The following is a 14,327-nucleotide window of genomic DNA, read 5'->3' on the forward strand; positions in this document are numbered from 1 at the left end:
GTAGGCTGATATTTATTGGGACATATAGAGGCTTGTTTTTGGCAATAAATGACAATATTAGTTAAAATAATAACAGATTATATTAATTGGGGCATACTATTTTTAAGCCTATTTTTTTGCATATAAAAGAGAACATTTGTTAAAAATTAGCTTTGCTAATATGGAATTACTCTTTCTAAAACAGTATGGCAGATGATTTCTGCCACAAAAAGAACACATTTCTGTGACAGTGTCAAAGCTTGTTTCTGAAAATTAATCCGAGAAATTTCATTTCTAAAAACTCATAAAATCATGCAAATTCCTGTAACAGAACAGAAGTTTCTTTCTGCCAGAAAACGAGAAAAGAAGTTAAAAATTTATGAATTTATACAAATTTTTGTGACAGTATGAACGTTTTTTTTTCTGCCAGAAAAAGACAAGATTAGTCAAAAATGGATAAATTCAAAAACATTTCTCTGGGAAAGACTGTTAATGCTAGAGAAAAAGTAAATTACTTTTAAATTAATGAATTTATACAGATTTCTGGGGCAGTGAAGAAGCTTGTTTTTTTTCATAAAAGAGAAAATTAGTCATGGGTAGTAGTAGGGAGTCGTTTTATGGTCGCACTAACAAGGTGACGGAAACGCTTCGGCAGACATCTATCAGAAGAAGAAGATGTGAGGTTTGGTTGTGCAGTAAAAAGCTTGATTGGATCATCACTGGTTCTCAGTGGGAACACTGGAGATGCTTGTTAATACCAGATGTAAATGCATCAGGTCTACAACTCAGACAAAACCTGTTAGTGCCAGGTGTAAACCAGGCTTTTGACACTGCCACTAGGGGGAGTTATGTGTCCTAGATCAGCATCAGACTTTCCTCCTTTACCATTAAAAAAGGGATTTTATTGGAGGATTGTTTTCACTCTCCTTTTTAGCTTTGTTCAAGGTGTTATCACTCGTACTTTTAAGCTGGCACACTTTTCTAGGAAACGCGGTGTTTGGATGCTTGGTGTTGGATACGGTCCACATATTGACAGGTTTTATGACAGGGAGCAGAGTACATTGTATCAATGCTTGAATGGAGCAGCTGAGGGAGCAGCCAAGTGGCCCAGATGGGCTCTGATAGCCAAGTTGCAGGTAGAGCATTTCCATGGGTGAGGCAGAGGCCTTTATCTCGTTTTAACTGCCCCATACAAACACCCTGGACTCTTATCACTGGTTGTGAGGAGGTGGGGTGGGGGGGTAACTTCCCCCTGTAGCTTTAGGGAAAGAGGAGGGGTTCTTTTTAGTGTCAATCAGCTCCACGTTAACAACGGAAATACTGCCCTAATCCACTGGCTTGATCAATGGCAGGTAAACAGCAGAGCTTCCTCCAGAGTAAAAGCAAGAGATGTTTGATCGCATGACACACTGTTGTCAGCTAAAGTGACGCTGAGCATAGCTAATCGAACTTGAAGCAGCTGGAGTACCACTCAGCTGCCTAAACAAGCATGGCCTTTTAATGCTTCACATGGTGTGTAAAACCTCTGTTTTTATGTTAGTTAGAACTCTCAACATGTATAGTTCTCAGAAGAGCAATCTCGTCACGTAAATTACCCTCATTACCGTAGCGAATATGTAGGTTGTAGATGCCATTAACAAAGCGAGTCATAACACAGAGCGTGTCCTTAAATACAGCATTGGTACAAAAGCTCTCACTGCGGCATGAGGTCATTTTATGGTGTATTCATTCACCACGAGAAGATAATGACAGTATGTTAAGATTTTTAACATCTGGTCAGCCATTCAGGTGACAGGTGACACAGCAGTTGCTTTGGTAGAGCTGTTGGATGCACAAGGACCTGGCTGGAGGACCAAGAATCTGACTAGTAAACTGATGTTGGTGTGTGAAATAAGGGGAAAGGATGGTGAAAGCACCTCTGTCTCACTGGTTGATGCAATCATAGTAGGACAACTGCTCTGACCTAGTGGCAGCCAGATGTGCGGCGAAAGGAGTTGATCACTAGCTTTGTTGTTTACTCTCTCTTGTGCCCTCGTTGTCATGTTAGCTTTCAGACCTTCTGCTTTCTTCCCTCTCCTGCCAGATGCTTTGCTAACTCTGTACGTCTCTTTATGCTCTTATTTCTGCATCGCTGTGTGGCCTGTGCAGACCGAGCCGCGGGGCTCTGCTGTCGCTTGGTGGTTCCCTGCCACAAAGGGATGCCCCGCCTCGCTGACCTGTCAGTCAAAACCAAAGACGTGTGGGAGATCCCGCGGGAGTCACTGCAGCTGATCAAGCGTCTTGGAAATGGGCAGTTTGGGGAGGTCTGGATGGGTACGGATCCAGTCGCCTCCGGAAAAAGAGGCTGCATGGAGGAGGCCACACTGAGCCACCACAGTCTGACTGACTCCAAATCATTTGGCCTGGGAGAAGAGGGGATCAAACGAGAAAATAGGGCAGTACATTTAGATAATTCTCCATTTGGGTTTGTTGCCAGGGAAACCTCTGTTTTCTGACCGCCCCTCCCAAAATCCTGTCAGAAAGCATCCAGTATGTCAGCAGACTCAGCTTCCACTCTGCTCTGTAGGTGGCCTCCTTCACTGTGCCTCAATGCATGTTAACCCTGTGTGCCTTGCCTTCCCTCCCCTGTAGAAAGTGCGGATGGTTTGTGCTTTAATTTAACCGGCGTGTGTGTGAGCTACATCCCTGACACTGGGGGCTTGAGTCATGATGCCTGGGAGATCAGCAGAGACACACTTGAGTTGGAATTAAAGCTGGGGACAGGATGTTTTGCTGATGTGTTTTACGGTAAGAAAATCCCCCAAAAAACTACCTGTTTCAAATTTTCCCCAGTGGCCACGCTGGAATTTCCTGTAAAGGTTTTCTTTATCTCTCTCCCTTCTTTCTTATTTATATTTAGAGATAAAGATAAATGGAATCGTACACCTCTCCAGCTTTCCCTCAGGTTTACAATTCATTACGTAAGACTTACATTTTAAAATAAATAAACTGATAGGACAAAAAGCAATAAACACTCAAATGTAAGGGGAAAAGTATGTAAACCAAACCAACAAAGAGACAACGCAAGACTGCAAAGGTGACTTAACCAGCAAGCTGCTGACAAAAAGCCTAGTGAACCAGAGAAGTGCTCGGTGGCGTATGGGTTCAAGAATAATATAGAGCAGTATCTGTGTATTTGTGTGTAAACAGAACTGGAAGTTGCGAACTTAAATTTAGGTGTATGTTCTGATGGTTATTGTCACGAAGGTAAGGTTAGCGGCCCACCCTGGTCTCAAAACCCAGCAGGGTGCCACATTTGCTCAGGGTTAGCGCAAAGCCAAAGAGCCAGGCGCGTTTCCATGGCAAACCATATTTTAACCGTGGTGACGGCGATCCGTCCCACTTGTACATAACATGTTAACCACGTGATGGGGGGTTATGGCTATCGGTATAGCAGGAAGAAAAAGACGTTCATTTTAATCACTACAATATAACACAATTAAATACGAGTGGGCCCAGTGGGTATTTTATTGGGCAGCAAAATGATGGTAATAATGTTTAAATGTACATTCCAGTTTTTAGATAAGTCACATTTAGTGATCATTATTTCCAGTAAGTAGGCAACGGCCATGCTTGATCTGTTTCAAATTGCCGACCTCAAGTTAAATGGTTGGCCCTGAACAGTTCGCTCTGAGAGGTCACGTCTGCTGGTGAGTGCCGAGGCTTTCTAGTTAGCATTGATATCCCGCCTCACTTGCGTTCACATCTATGACATCAGAATCCAGCTTGCTAGCACCGCCTTCAGCTGTGGAATGGGAATTACGCCGCTGCTTTAGGTACATCTGTTTTTTCAACATTGAGAGTCGTCAGTCAGTAAGCCCATGACGCGTTCACTGGGCCACTCCTTCCAGGTCTGGCCAAAAATGAAGGATCATTTGTTAATCGTGATAATTACTGAGCTATGACTCAGCTTTTGCCAGTTGGGATGTTTTGAGTAATCGCCTCAGCCCCAAACCAGTCGCTATCCACTTAGCCTTCACTTTGAGTTTCATTCTTTATGAAGTCACGCTCTGGACCTTCAGGAGGCATTCTTATTAAAGCCAGGGGTATAAAAGCTTTGGGACAGCCACTTTCCCCTGGAAACAGGAAGAAGCAGTCGTTATGGTAACATCAGGCTTGACTGGCTACATTTCTCCATTTGCTAAACCTTTATTCGTGCTAGGTCCTCACCCTAATGGGGACGATGTCTTTACAACAGTCCCTGGAATGGATAGGGGCCGGTTTTGGATAGTGCCATCATGTCACGGGATTGTATTCTCTTTTGTTAATATTATGTTTGATTTTATATATATATATACAGTATATATATATAATTATAGAGACTAAACTTGAACAAGGCTTCCCCTGTCAGCACATGTTTTCTGACCACTGCAACTTTAGTTTAGCTTTTTTTTTTTTCTTTTTTTTTTTAAAATTCACTTATCCAACAAATTTAGGTGCAGGGACCTTAATTTAGGAGCGGCATTAGGAGGTTAGGACGATGAATTAAGGCTCAACCCAAGATTTTCAGTATCACCAATAATGAATAAATTGGGTAAATCTGTTGCTCTTTTTATGGCCAACAATGTATAATGTGGTAAATGGGCATTTTGGGGAGGTCTGGATAAAATGAAATAACTTTCGAGATGAAATGATTTCTTAGATAATGTTCAAAAATAAAGAAAAGAATAAATCATTTACTCCAATCTAATCACTTCATGCAAATTTACCTCCAAAACTGCTTCCTATGTCCAAATGCTTTCCTGAGTATCATGGCGATTGTGTAGTTCCGTCCACAGAAGATAGAAGTATATGTTCTCATCATATTCCAGCTGGACAGATGCTGGGGATAAGGCTTCTCCCAGATGACACCCAGCTGTCTCTACGCAGCAGGTGACCGTCACCCGCTCGATCCAGCTGTGTCTAGCCCTGAGCTAGGAGTTCACGCAAAAACCCAAATCCAACAAACACATGAGGGCCAAGTGTCTGCTCTGTCTTCTACTCTGCATCTGGTGGTGTCACAGAAAGAGAAAAATGGAGCACTACTTGATTGGTTTGATTACCGTTATCCAGATCTAATTATGCATGCTGACATCGTAGCTAGAGGCGGCGTACATTGATGGCACAGCCATGCAGCCTTATAGCGACTGGCATGCATCCAGTGAGGAGCTTACAGGCTTGCTTTTGTTAATCATCCTACAAAGGATTATCTGCTCCTGTGTTGGCGTATTGTGGCTCTCAAATCCCTGCTGGATTCTTCTGTTGGCTTTTTAAAAGCTATTTCAAATCAAAGTCCCCTCTAAATCTCATACCCAATTAATTATCCCTCAGCTCAAGTTTGTGTGAATTAAAGACGAACTGATTTGCATCCCTGTCTCCTGATCTCATGTTGCATGTTTACTTCATTGTCATTAACTCACCAACCAATCATCTACTCTGTCAAGTGTGACCTGGAAATTATGTCATTTGAATGTGAATCAATGCTACAGCTGTACTGAATGTGCGCATGTGTGCGTGTGCCAGGAACGTGGAACGGCACCACCAAGGTGGCGGTGAAGACTCTGAAGCCTGGCACGATGTCACCCGAGTCCTTCCTGGAAGAGGCTCAGATCATGAAGAAGCTCCGCCATGACAAGCTGGTGCAGCTCTATGCTGTGGTATCTGAGGAACCCATTTACATCGTCACAGAGTACATGGGCAAAGGTAGACCAACGTATTCAGACTGCACACACACCCGCTACTGAATATTTAGCCTTCACTGCTCAAACCTTCCGCATCATCATCGAGAAAACAGAAATGCAGGAAGTCACGCTCAAGAGTAAAACTGATGTAAGATGAAAGCCTTCATGAAACCCCATACTGCACTCCATAGATGAGGCCTTATGTTAGGACCAGTACTGGGCACATTGTTGGGTCCTTAAGACCCAACCTGATTAGGCCAAACTCCTCACATAGTCAGAAGTCCCTTGACACTATGTCTCACTAGCTCAACCCTCTCTGCTGAAGTCAAAAGAAGCAACACTCTTTGTAGTTCCATGAGCCGGCGTTCTAGTCGGGAAACTTGTTTTTGTAAGTTTGTGACACACCGACTTGCCAGAAAATACACCTGCCTTATCACTTGATCCTTTTTTTTCCACAACTTTTTTTCAGCGTGTAAGGTTACAGGTAGCTAGCTAGCTCTGAGGTTGTTTGGAAATGGCAGCTAGCAGAAAGCTTAAGGGACAAAGAATGCTAGTGCTAGCATGGTTGATCTGGTAAACTACATTAGGCACGTCTGGTATGTGCAACCAGAACTGATGTTGTCATTCATAGTATTACTCTGTTCTGTTTGATATGGATCATAATCTTATTGTAAAACATTGGTGGCTACACAAGCAACTAGAGAGAGGGATCATTTTGAAACAACCATCTCAAGGCATCGCCACCTCGTTACTGAATCATGGCTTCTGATTCCTGATCCAAAACACTGATCAAATTTTCAAGAAATTCAACATTTTTAATGGTGTGTCACCTTATTGGATTGCCCTTAAAGTCCCACGGCAACTTTTTCTGAACTACCTTTATTGTTCATGGTCCCCAGAACCAGAAAAGAAGATGATACCCTTCGCTCAGCTGCATTAGAAAGCTGAGACCCTCGTAGACCAGCTAACAGCTAGCTAAGCTTAGCGCAGTGAACGATCATGGACAGGTTAGCAAAGTCCTCAGTGCACTTTTCTGCAAAAGAGTTGTTCCTGCATGAATATAAATAGTGTTGTGCACACCGTAACAATTTAAAATAATGACACGTTGCCCCATTATCAACTTTTGCCAACAAAACTTTTTTGAACAGCCATAGTCATGGCTGGATTGGACAGAGAGGATAAGGATGATTATGTCTGGTTGAACCGAGCTCCTGATTCATGTCCTGCCAGTGCATAGCCATATTCAGCTCTCAGAGGTTTGCTGTTAGTGGGTTAGTATCACACCACCGTTGTCTGACTGGTGAATGTAGGACATTTACTGTGTTTTTACTATCGCTACATTTACAAAGACATATTCTTCCTCTGCAGGAAGCCTCCTGGACTTCTTGAAGGATGGAGAGGGGCGGGGTCTGAAGCTGCCAAACCTGGTAGACATGGCAGCACAGGTATCAGTTTTTATTTAAAAAAAAGATGTTTTATTTGTCTTCTGACCACTTACACTTAACCTTTCAAAGCTTCCAGAAATGGCAAGATTTTATATCATTCCAAAACAAAGCTCATTAAATAGATTCTCAAATATTACACAATTTACCTTAACTGCAGAGATGAAACATGAAAATATATTTAGATGTCTTTTTATTCGAATTTCCCTCATCGTAAAAGTATTATGTTATAGTTTATTTCCTTCTTAGATTCAATCAGCCTTAGAACAGATAGTGTTTTATTCTCTTTTGATTAGAAATCCCTTTTATTTCATTTATTTTTACCTTCAGAACAGTATTTTCATTAATAGCTCGCTTTTTTCAGAGAATAAAACTGCATTTCGATATGCTCATCCGTGATAGTTTGACATTCACCGACTGACGTTTCTTCGAACTGGGACTGATGTCTCATGTCGGGGTAATCAGCAGGAAGGACACACTTCAGCAAAGACTTGTAACGTGAATCATTTTGACTGACAGCCGGCACAAAAACAAAATGGAAGCAAAAGGGAGACATGACATTATACTGATGCAATTAGTTCTGTAAAAATGCGAATCATCTTGGTCTTGATTTGAATTCCAGCTTATATTTGAAGTCATGTAGATTTAGTCCACTTCATTTTAGCTTGGCTTTTCATTTTGATGGTCTCGGTTCTGCATGATCAGGTCATCCTGTGTACGACCTGTATCTGACAGGGCTACTTCCTGCGGCTTTTTGTTACTCTGTGCATCTTCAGTTGCCCCCTCTGGGACTAGAGAGCAAACTGAATTTTTCCTGTTGCACAGTTACACATTTCGAAGGAGTCCACTATGAAACCAATACTAGGTATCAACACTATTTAATAGCTAGCAGTGTGAGCTGTAACCACTGCAACATTCATTAGTTTGCTCTCCAAATTCAAAGTCTTTTCCCTTAATATGTCAGACTCATCAAAAGCGCTGCAAATCATTTTTAAATCAGTTCGCATGTATCAAACGCAATATGGAATGCGGTGACACCGACGTAATAAAATACACTGGAAAATAAATCCCAGTTGCAGGAGGATCTAATGTTGGTGGTGTGCTGATGCGTCCGTGTCGTGTGTGCTGTGCTCCAGGTGGCAGCTGGCATGGCCTACATCGAGAGGATGAACTACATCCACAGAGACCTGCGCTCCGCCAACATACTGGTCGGAGACAACCTGGTGTGTAAGATCGCTGACTTCGGCCTGGCCAGACTCATCGAAGACAATGAATACACAGCTCGGCAAGGTCGGTCTGTTTCCTGATATGTGTCTGGTGGCTAATGTCACATCTTCAGCACAGTATATTGTGAATAATGGCTCCAGTTAGATGAAAAAAAGAGGATAAAGCAGGGTGGGCTGTTGGGCGCGGCTACCTTTTGATGACGAGTTGAAACAGAATAAAGATGCGCCTATATAGCGCCACCTTATGGTAGAGGTATGGTAATGTCCTGTCCCAAGATTTCAAAACCATGATGCAGAAAAAGGTGGGTTCATCCACTTGTTTTGAACAGTCAATGTGCTCATAGCCTCCCAGGGGTCTGCAGGGGAGGTGATGGGGCCAACGTGGGAGTGGTTTATCACCTCCGGAACTCAGATTTGACACTTTGAAGTAATAATGGCCAGCTAAAGAGTCTGAAACAACGCTACTGAGGCGTCACGAGATTGTGTCAGGCGAACAAATCGAGTCAAGTTTTCAGTCAAGTCAGCTGTTCCACAACCACAAACACATATTTACCAGGAGAAATGGGCGCCAACACCGCTGAGTAAAGAGAAGAAGCTCTATCGTCATTACACAGAGGTGTACAACAAAATTCTGTTTGGCAGCACCTCTCACACACATAGCAGCTATGACAGTCACAAATATGGTATATGTAAGATATGTATAATTGTGTATGTGCACATTGTAATTGATAAATAATAAAGTGATGAGGTGCTAAAGTGCAGTCACAGGTAACTATTATTCCTGCAGCAGTCTCCTAACAGCCATGGGGAAGAAGCTGTTCTTCAGCCTGTTGGTGCTCTCATGACTCTGAGTCTGCCAGAGGGGAGGCTGGAGACAAAACCTTCAAATGCAGATACACTCAAATTCATCAATGTCATTCACTGCAGGCGCCAAGTTCCCCATCAAGTGGACCGCCCCGGAGGCGGCGCTGTACGGCAAATTCACCATCAAGTCGGACGTGTGGTCATTTGGCATCTTGCTGACGGAGCTGGTCACTAAAGGTCGGGTGCCTTACCCAGGTGAGCAAGTTGTAATAGTGGAGCAGCTTTGTAGTTTTGATAAGGAGCAACAACCAACAGCCCCTCCTGCTGTTTATGGGACTAAAAGGTCCTTTAATGCTTGGTTAACTTTTGTTTCCCTAGCAGAACATGAGAGAACTGTTAATTACTGCTGCTTGCCTGTGGGACTACTAAGCTTTTATGCAGAAAAAAAGAGTTCAGTTGCATGCAGGGAGGGGGAACCAGATGGGCTGGCTGAGCTGGAGGCAGAATGGCAGGAAGGTGAACATGCAGTGAGCTGAGGGACTTGGTCCTTCTTGATAATTAGGGGTCAGATTTCAGACAAATAGGACAGTGAGAGAGGCCATTAAAAGGCTTGTGTAGATTTAAGATGTTAATAAAACATTGTTACTGCAGCAGACTGGAAGTTCACTGTAGCAAAGCAGTTCCACACATTTGGCCTATTGATCCGTTAAAGAGCTCCCGGCTCAATCATCTCTTCGCCTGCACACGTTGTTGTTTTCAGGCATGAACAACCGCGAGGTGCTGGAGCAGGTGGAGCGAGGCTACAGGATGCCGTGCCCGCAGGACTGCCCCATCTCCCTGCACGAGCTCATGCTGCAATGCTGGAAGAAAGACGCCGAGGAGCGGCCCACCTTCGAATATCTGCAGGCCTTCTTGGAGGACTACTTCACAGCCACCGAGCCTCAGTACCAGCCTGGGGACAACCTTTAGACCTCCTCCCAGTCCCTGCTTCCCTCCCTCCCTCACTCCAGGGGTTGGCTCAAGGCTGGAACAGGAGGCACAAGACTCTCTGCCAGCCAGGCCTTTTATTTGAAGGATTTGTACAGCTTCCTTAGCTCAGCTGGAGCATTTCAGTTCCTCCCCACAACCTTCAGTCTCAGACACGCCCCCTAGGGTCTGAACTGTGCAAGTGCGACTGTTAAGAAGTAAATGTGGGAGGGAGGGAGGTCAGCTGGGGTTGTGATAATGCAATGAAATACCTGTATTCAGTGTAAATAAGAAAAGCTTGTTTTAGCTTGTTCGTTTGCTTCAGTTAAAGATTTTATTTTCTCCTACACAAAAATAATAATAATAAAAAAGATGGAGGCAAAGGAAGCGCATAGTTTCACAGATAAGCACCTGAGCAGGCACAATTTAATCTGTAGGTGTATTATTGTTTTCTCCAGATTGAATTGGAAGCCTCAGTATATTTTTTTTCCCCAATTTTTCCAGGATGTATAAAAGAAACACCCACCCAGAATATTTCTTTATTCCCTTGATCATGGCACAGTCCTCCAATAGCCTTCTTTTCATTGCTTTCCTCTGACCGCTAGTTGTTGTTTAGGCTTATGCTGTATGAACCCAGATTCTTTTACAAACAATATACGTCAGATTTTGTAAATCACAGCTGAGCGTGTACAGATTTTGAACATATCCCTCCTCGCTTATAAGATTTTGAGAAACGTGGGTGGAAAAATGTCTGTCTTTTCTTCAAGACTCTTGTTTTTGTTTTGCTGGAAGAAAAAAAAGACGTTAATTTAAGAAGAGAATATGTATGTGGTATCTGAACTGTCATTCCAAGGCTTCTCTGCCATGTCAACATGGTTCTTGTTTACAGGGAACGGCAGCGTTTCCTCCGCTTGAGCCTGCAGGGTGTCGACCTACTGCTGAACCTGGCCCATCTCACCTCCTCTTTTATTGCATATTAAGGTTCTATTTTATCAGTGTTTGAGTTGTTTTTACAGAGTATGTTTTTATTTAACCCTTTCAAGTGATCCTTCAAGTGTCAGCTATAATGTTTGTCCGGTTCATGCAGCAGGAAGATGAGGTGAACGCTGCCCAGTGGAATCTGAAACCTGGTTTCACTGCTTCACATTTCAGCTGTATAGCTTAAGGGGTTTGAACTTCCTTCCTTTATATCTTTCCTTTCCTTTTTTTTTTTTTTAACATAACATGTTTTAATTCAGTGATTTGGCATTGGAAATTCAGAAAACAACAATAAAAACTTTTAACTTTCCATGATACATAATATTGTTTATGTACTTAAATTAGATTTAACATTATTGTCGTTGCACAAGTAGGACGAAATGGAGTTCTGCATACTTTTACCTACCACATGCTTTTTCGGGGTGGGAACGTTTTGGGTACAAGTGCATCCATGCTGAGTCCCTCAGCAGACACAACACAAGTGAAATTTAGTCAGCTTTATTTCCATGGAACATTAAAAAGTACATCAGCTGACCGAGGTGCTTCACAGATACGCAAATGAGACGGGACAAAAAAAACAAAACTGCACGCGCATGAACGTTAAACCAAGCGCTCACAGAGAAAAGAAGTAGGAATAGTAGCAGTTAATACTCAAGCAACCCTGTAGAAGCGAAGGTTTAGCTAAGTCTTCAAGCTAAGCTGAAGGGTTGATTCTAGTACAGTCACAAAAATAAGCAGGCTTGTTTCAGTATCTGTATGAGAAATACTTCCGATTCTGTGTAAAAATGCAGGATTGGTGAGTATTCTATTCTATGGACAGAGCGTCGTCATGTCTTAGCTCTGAAACAGAGCCCTGCTACTTCAGTTAGCCTGGTTACCAATGATAAATGTCACAAAGCAAAAAAAAAAAAAAAAAAATCAATTCTTCTTCACTGTCCAAGCCCGCACAGGAAGTGATGTCGTCCTTCTGCTGTCTGGCAACTAGAACAGTGAAGATGAATTGATTTGCAAATTTTCATGAGTCAAAGGTTCATCGCAGCTCTCGTGGTAGTAAAACATTTCACTCATTTCGCATGAGCGACATTTGCTGTCCCAAGTCTCTCGCTCTGCTGTTTGTCCTCTGCTGTTTGATCTGTGGATCAATTGAATTGAGGAAGGTCAGGAGTGCACAGTCATGGCCAGCTAAAAGGCAGTCCCCGAAAGTTTGCCCTGCACCATAGCGCTGAATGAATCCTTCCTGTTTTTGTTGTTGTGGCCTGCCCCCCCCCCCCCACACACACACACACACACACACACACACACAAACACAAACAAAAACACACACAGATGCACTTGTGCACTTGGACATGTAGACTACTTGGAAAATTCTTATATGTTTCTATGAATACTAAAGTAATAGCATACAAGCGATTTATTTAATGGAGATCCAGACATTCGCATTACTGGAAACAAACTTTACAAATGAAGAAAAATATGGGTTCTATTTCTCTAATTAATTGCCCTCAAAGCAACATCTGGAGTTCTTTGAAACATAAATGAGGCTAACATCAGCAACCAAATTTCAGCACTATTATTATTGTTATTATCATCATCATCATTATTACAGTTATTGTTATTATATTTTTTTATTAATATGACGACACTAGGGACCATGAATTTCCGTACAAGGTGTGTGCCATATCATCAGACGTTTAAAGAGTAGATTCATTTTTATGGTGGCACGGTGGTGCAGAGGTCAGCACTGTCGCCTCATAGCAAGAAGGTTCCGGGCTTGAATCCAGGCTTGGGCGCGGGATCTTTCTGTGTGACTCTGCATGTTCTCCCTGTTCCTGCGTGGGTTCTCTCCGGTACTCCAGCTTCCTCCCACAGTCCAAAGACATCAAGAGGGGACCAGGTTAATCCAGACTCTAAATTGACCGTAGGTGTGACTGTGAGTGTGAATGGTTGTCTGTCTCTATGTGTTGGCCCTGCGATGGACTGGCGATCTGTCCAGGGTGAACCCCACCTCTCACCTGAAGGCTGCTGAGATAGGCTCCACCCCCCACCACCCTTAACAGGATAAGCAGGAGAAAATGGATGGATAGATGGGTTAATTTTTGTCTCTCAGTGTGATTGCTCTTGAGGAATGCAGAAACAAACAGAAAAAGATGAGTTGGTTTCCAAGACAGATCCTTTAGTACCTTGGCAGGGTGGGAAGCTCTCAGATGAACTTCTCAAAAACTGCTGAGACACAGTGGACCCTCCCAGGAGTTAAGCCCCATGGAACACACAGGGACATCCTCACAGCACAAACAAATTAATCACATGTGCTTTTCTTATCTCTCGATGAAAACCAGCCATCCGCGTCTGTGCCTCAGGGTCATGGGGGTCTCAGCCTATCACAGCTGTCTTGGGCAACCCTGGACAGGTTGCCTGTCCATTGCAGGGCTCACACAGACAAATGTTCACACTCACATCCTCACCTGCAGATGATTTAGAGTCGCCGATTCATTTACAGCGACTTGCATGTTTTTGATGTGTGGGAGGAAGCCGTAGCACCCTGAGAGAACCCACACAAACACAGGGAGAACATGTGAAACTGCACAAATAGACATCAGCTGGCTGTCGGGAAACAAAGAAAACCAGTTCACTGAAAGTTTATGGGAAAGGAAAAGAGAAACTATCGCCCCCTTACCCCTGCAAACACAAAATGTTACGAGTATTAATTTATTTAAGCTGTGCTGTCTTTGAACAAGGCGGTACAGAGTGCTCTGATCTACTTTACTGTTTTATCTTTTTTGCTACATTTGTTACTGAACGTCTTTGCGAAGCAACTCCCCGTTCTTTCCCCGTCAGACTTTATGTAACCCCCAGGGGATTGAGAGCTGATGGAGAAGAAGAGATTCAAACTGTTTCCTCTCTATTATTCAGGTCAATGCGGGGTCACTGGGGGGACTGAGGACCTCAGGAGGGGAGATGATTCTCCTGCTGTTATTAACATTTATATCAAGGCTGCCTTAAGTGTGGCCCGCGGGCAAATTTTGCTCATCGTAAGGTTCCGTTTGGCCTATCAGATGTAAAAAAATATCTTATTCTTAACGCAAATGTTCTTTAAATATGTAGACTATTATTATTATTCTTGTTGGGGGCATCGTGGCTCGGGGGCGAAGTGGCCTTTGAGCTGGTTCAATCCTCATTGCCCCTTGATGACTATGTCTAAGTGTCCTTGAGCAAGTTTCCAATGATGTATTGAG

At 43.1% G+C, this 14,327-nt stretch overlaps 1 protein-coding gene across 6 annotated transcripts in view; it reads left to right on the top strand.

Annotated features, from left to right (window-relative positions):
* fynb (FYN proto-oncogene, Src family tyrosine kinase b) overlaps positions 1 to 11,657 on the top strand; it is a 78,208-nt gene extending 66,551 nt beyond the window's left edge. For 4 of the 6 annotated variants that reach the window (XM_086190354.1, XM_086190353.1, XM_086190357.1 and 1 more), the window contains 6 exons: positions 2,128 to 2,292; positions 5,521 to 5,700; positions 7,047 to 7,123; positions 8,257 to 8,410; positions 9,274 to 9,405; positions 9,911 to 11,655. In XM_086190354.1, the coding sequence (XP_086046480.1) occupies positions 2,128 to 2,292; positions 5,521 to 5,700; positions 7,047 to 7,123; positions 8,257 to 8,410; positions 9,274 to 9,405; positions 9,911 to 10,119 (917 nt within the window). In that variant the 3' untranslated portion in view covers positions 10,120 to 11,655. Of the gene's footprint in view, positions 1 to 2,127; positions 2,293 to 2,610; positions 2,767 to 5,520; positions 5,701 to 7,046; positions 7,124 to 8,256; positions 8,411 to 9,273; positions 9,406 to 9,910 lie in introns of all 6 variants that reach the window. The other 2 variants (XM_086190359.1, XM_086190358.1) reach the window with 2 other exon arrangements.
* Positions 11,658 to 14,327: the final 2,670 nt, after the last annotated feature.

The sequence above is a fragment of the Aulostomus chinensis genome, chromosome 20 (genome assembly GCF_037954235.1).
Source record: "Aulostomus chinensis isolate RoL2024-O1b breed Wild chromosome 20, RoL_Achi_v1.0, whole genome shotgun sequence".
In the NCBI taxonomy this organism is placed as follows: domain Eukaryota; kingdom Metazoa; phylum Chordata; class Actinopteri; order Syngnathiformes; family Aulostomidae; genus Aulostomus; species Aulostomus chinensis.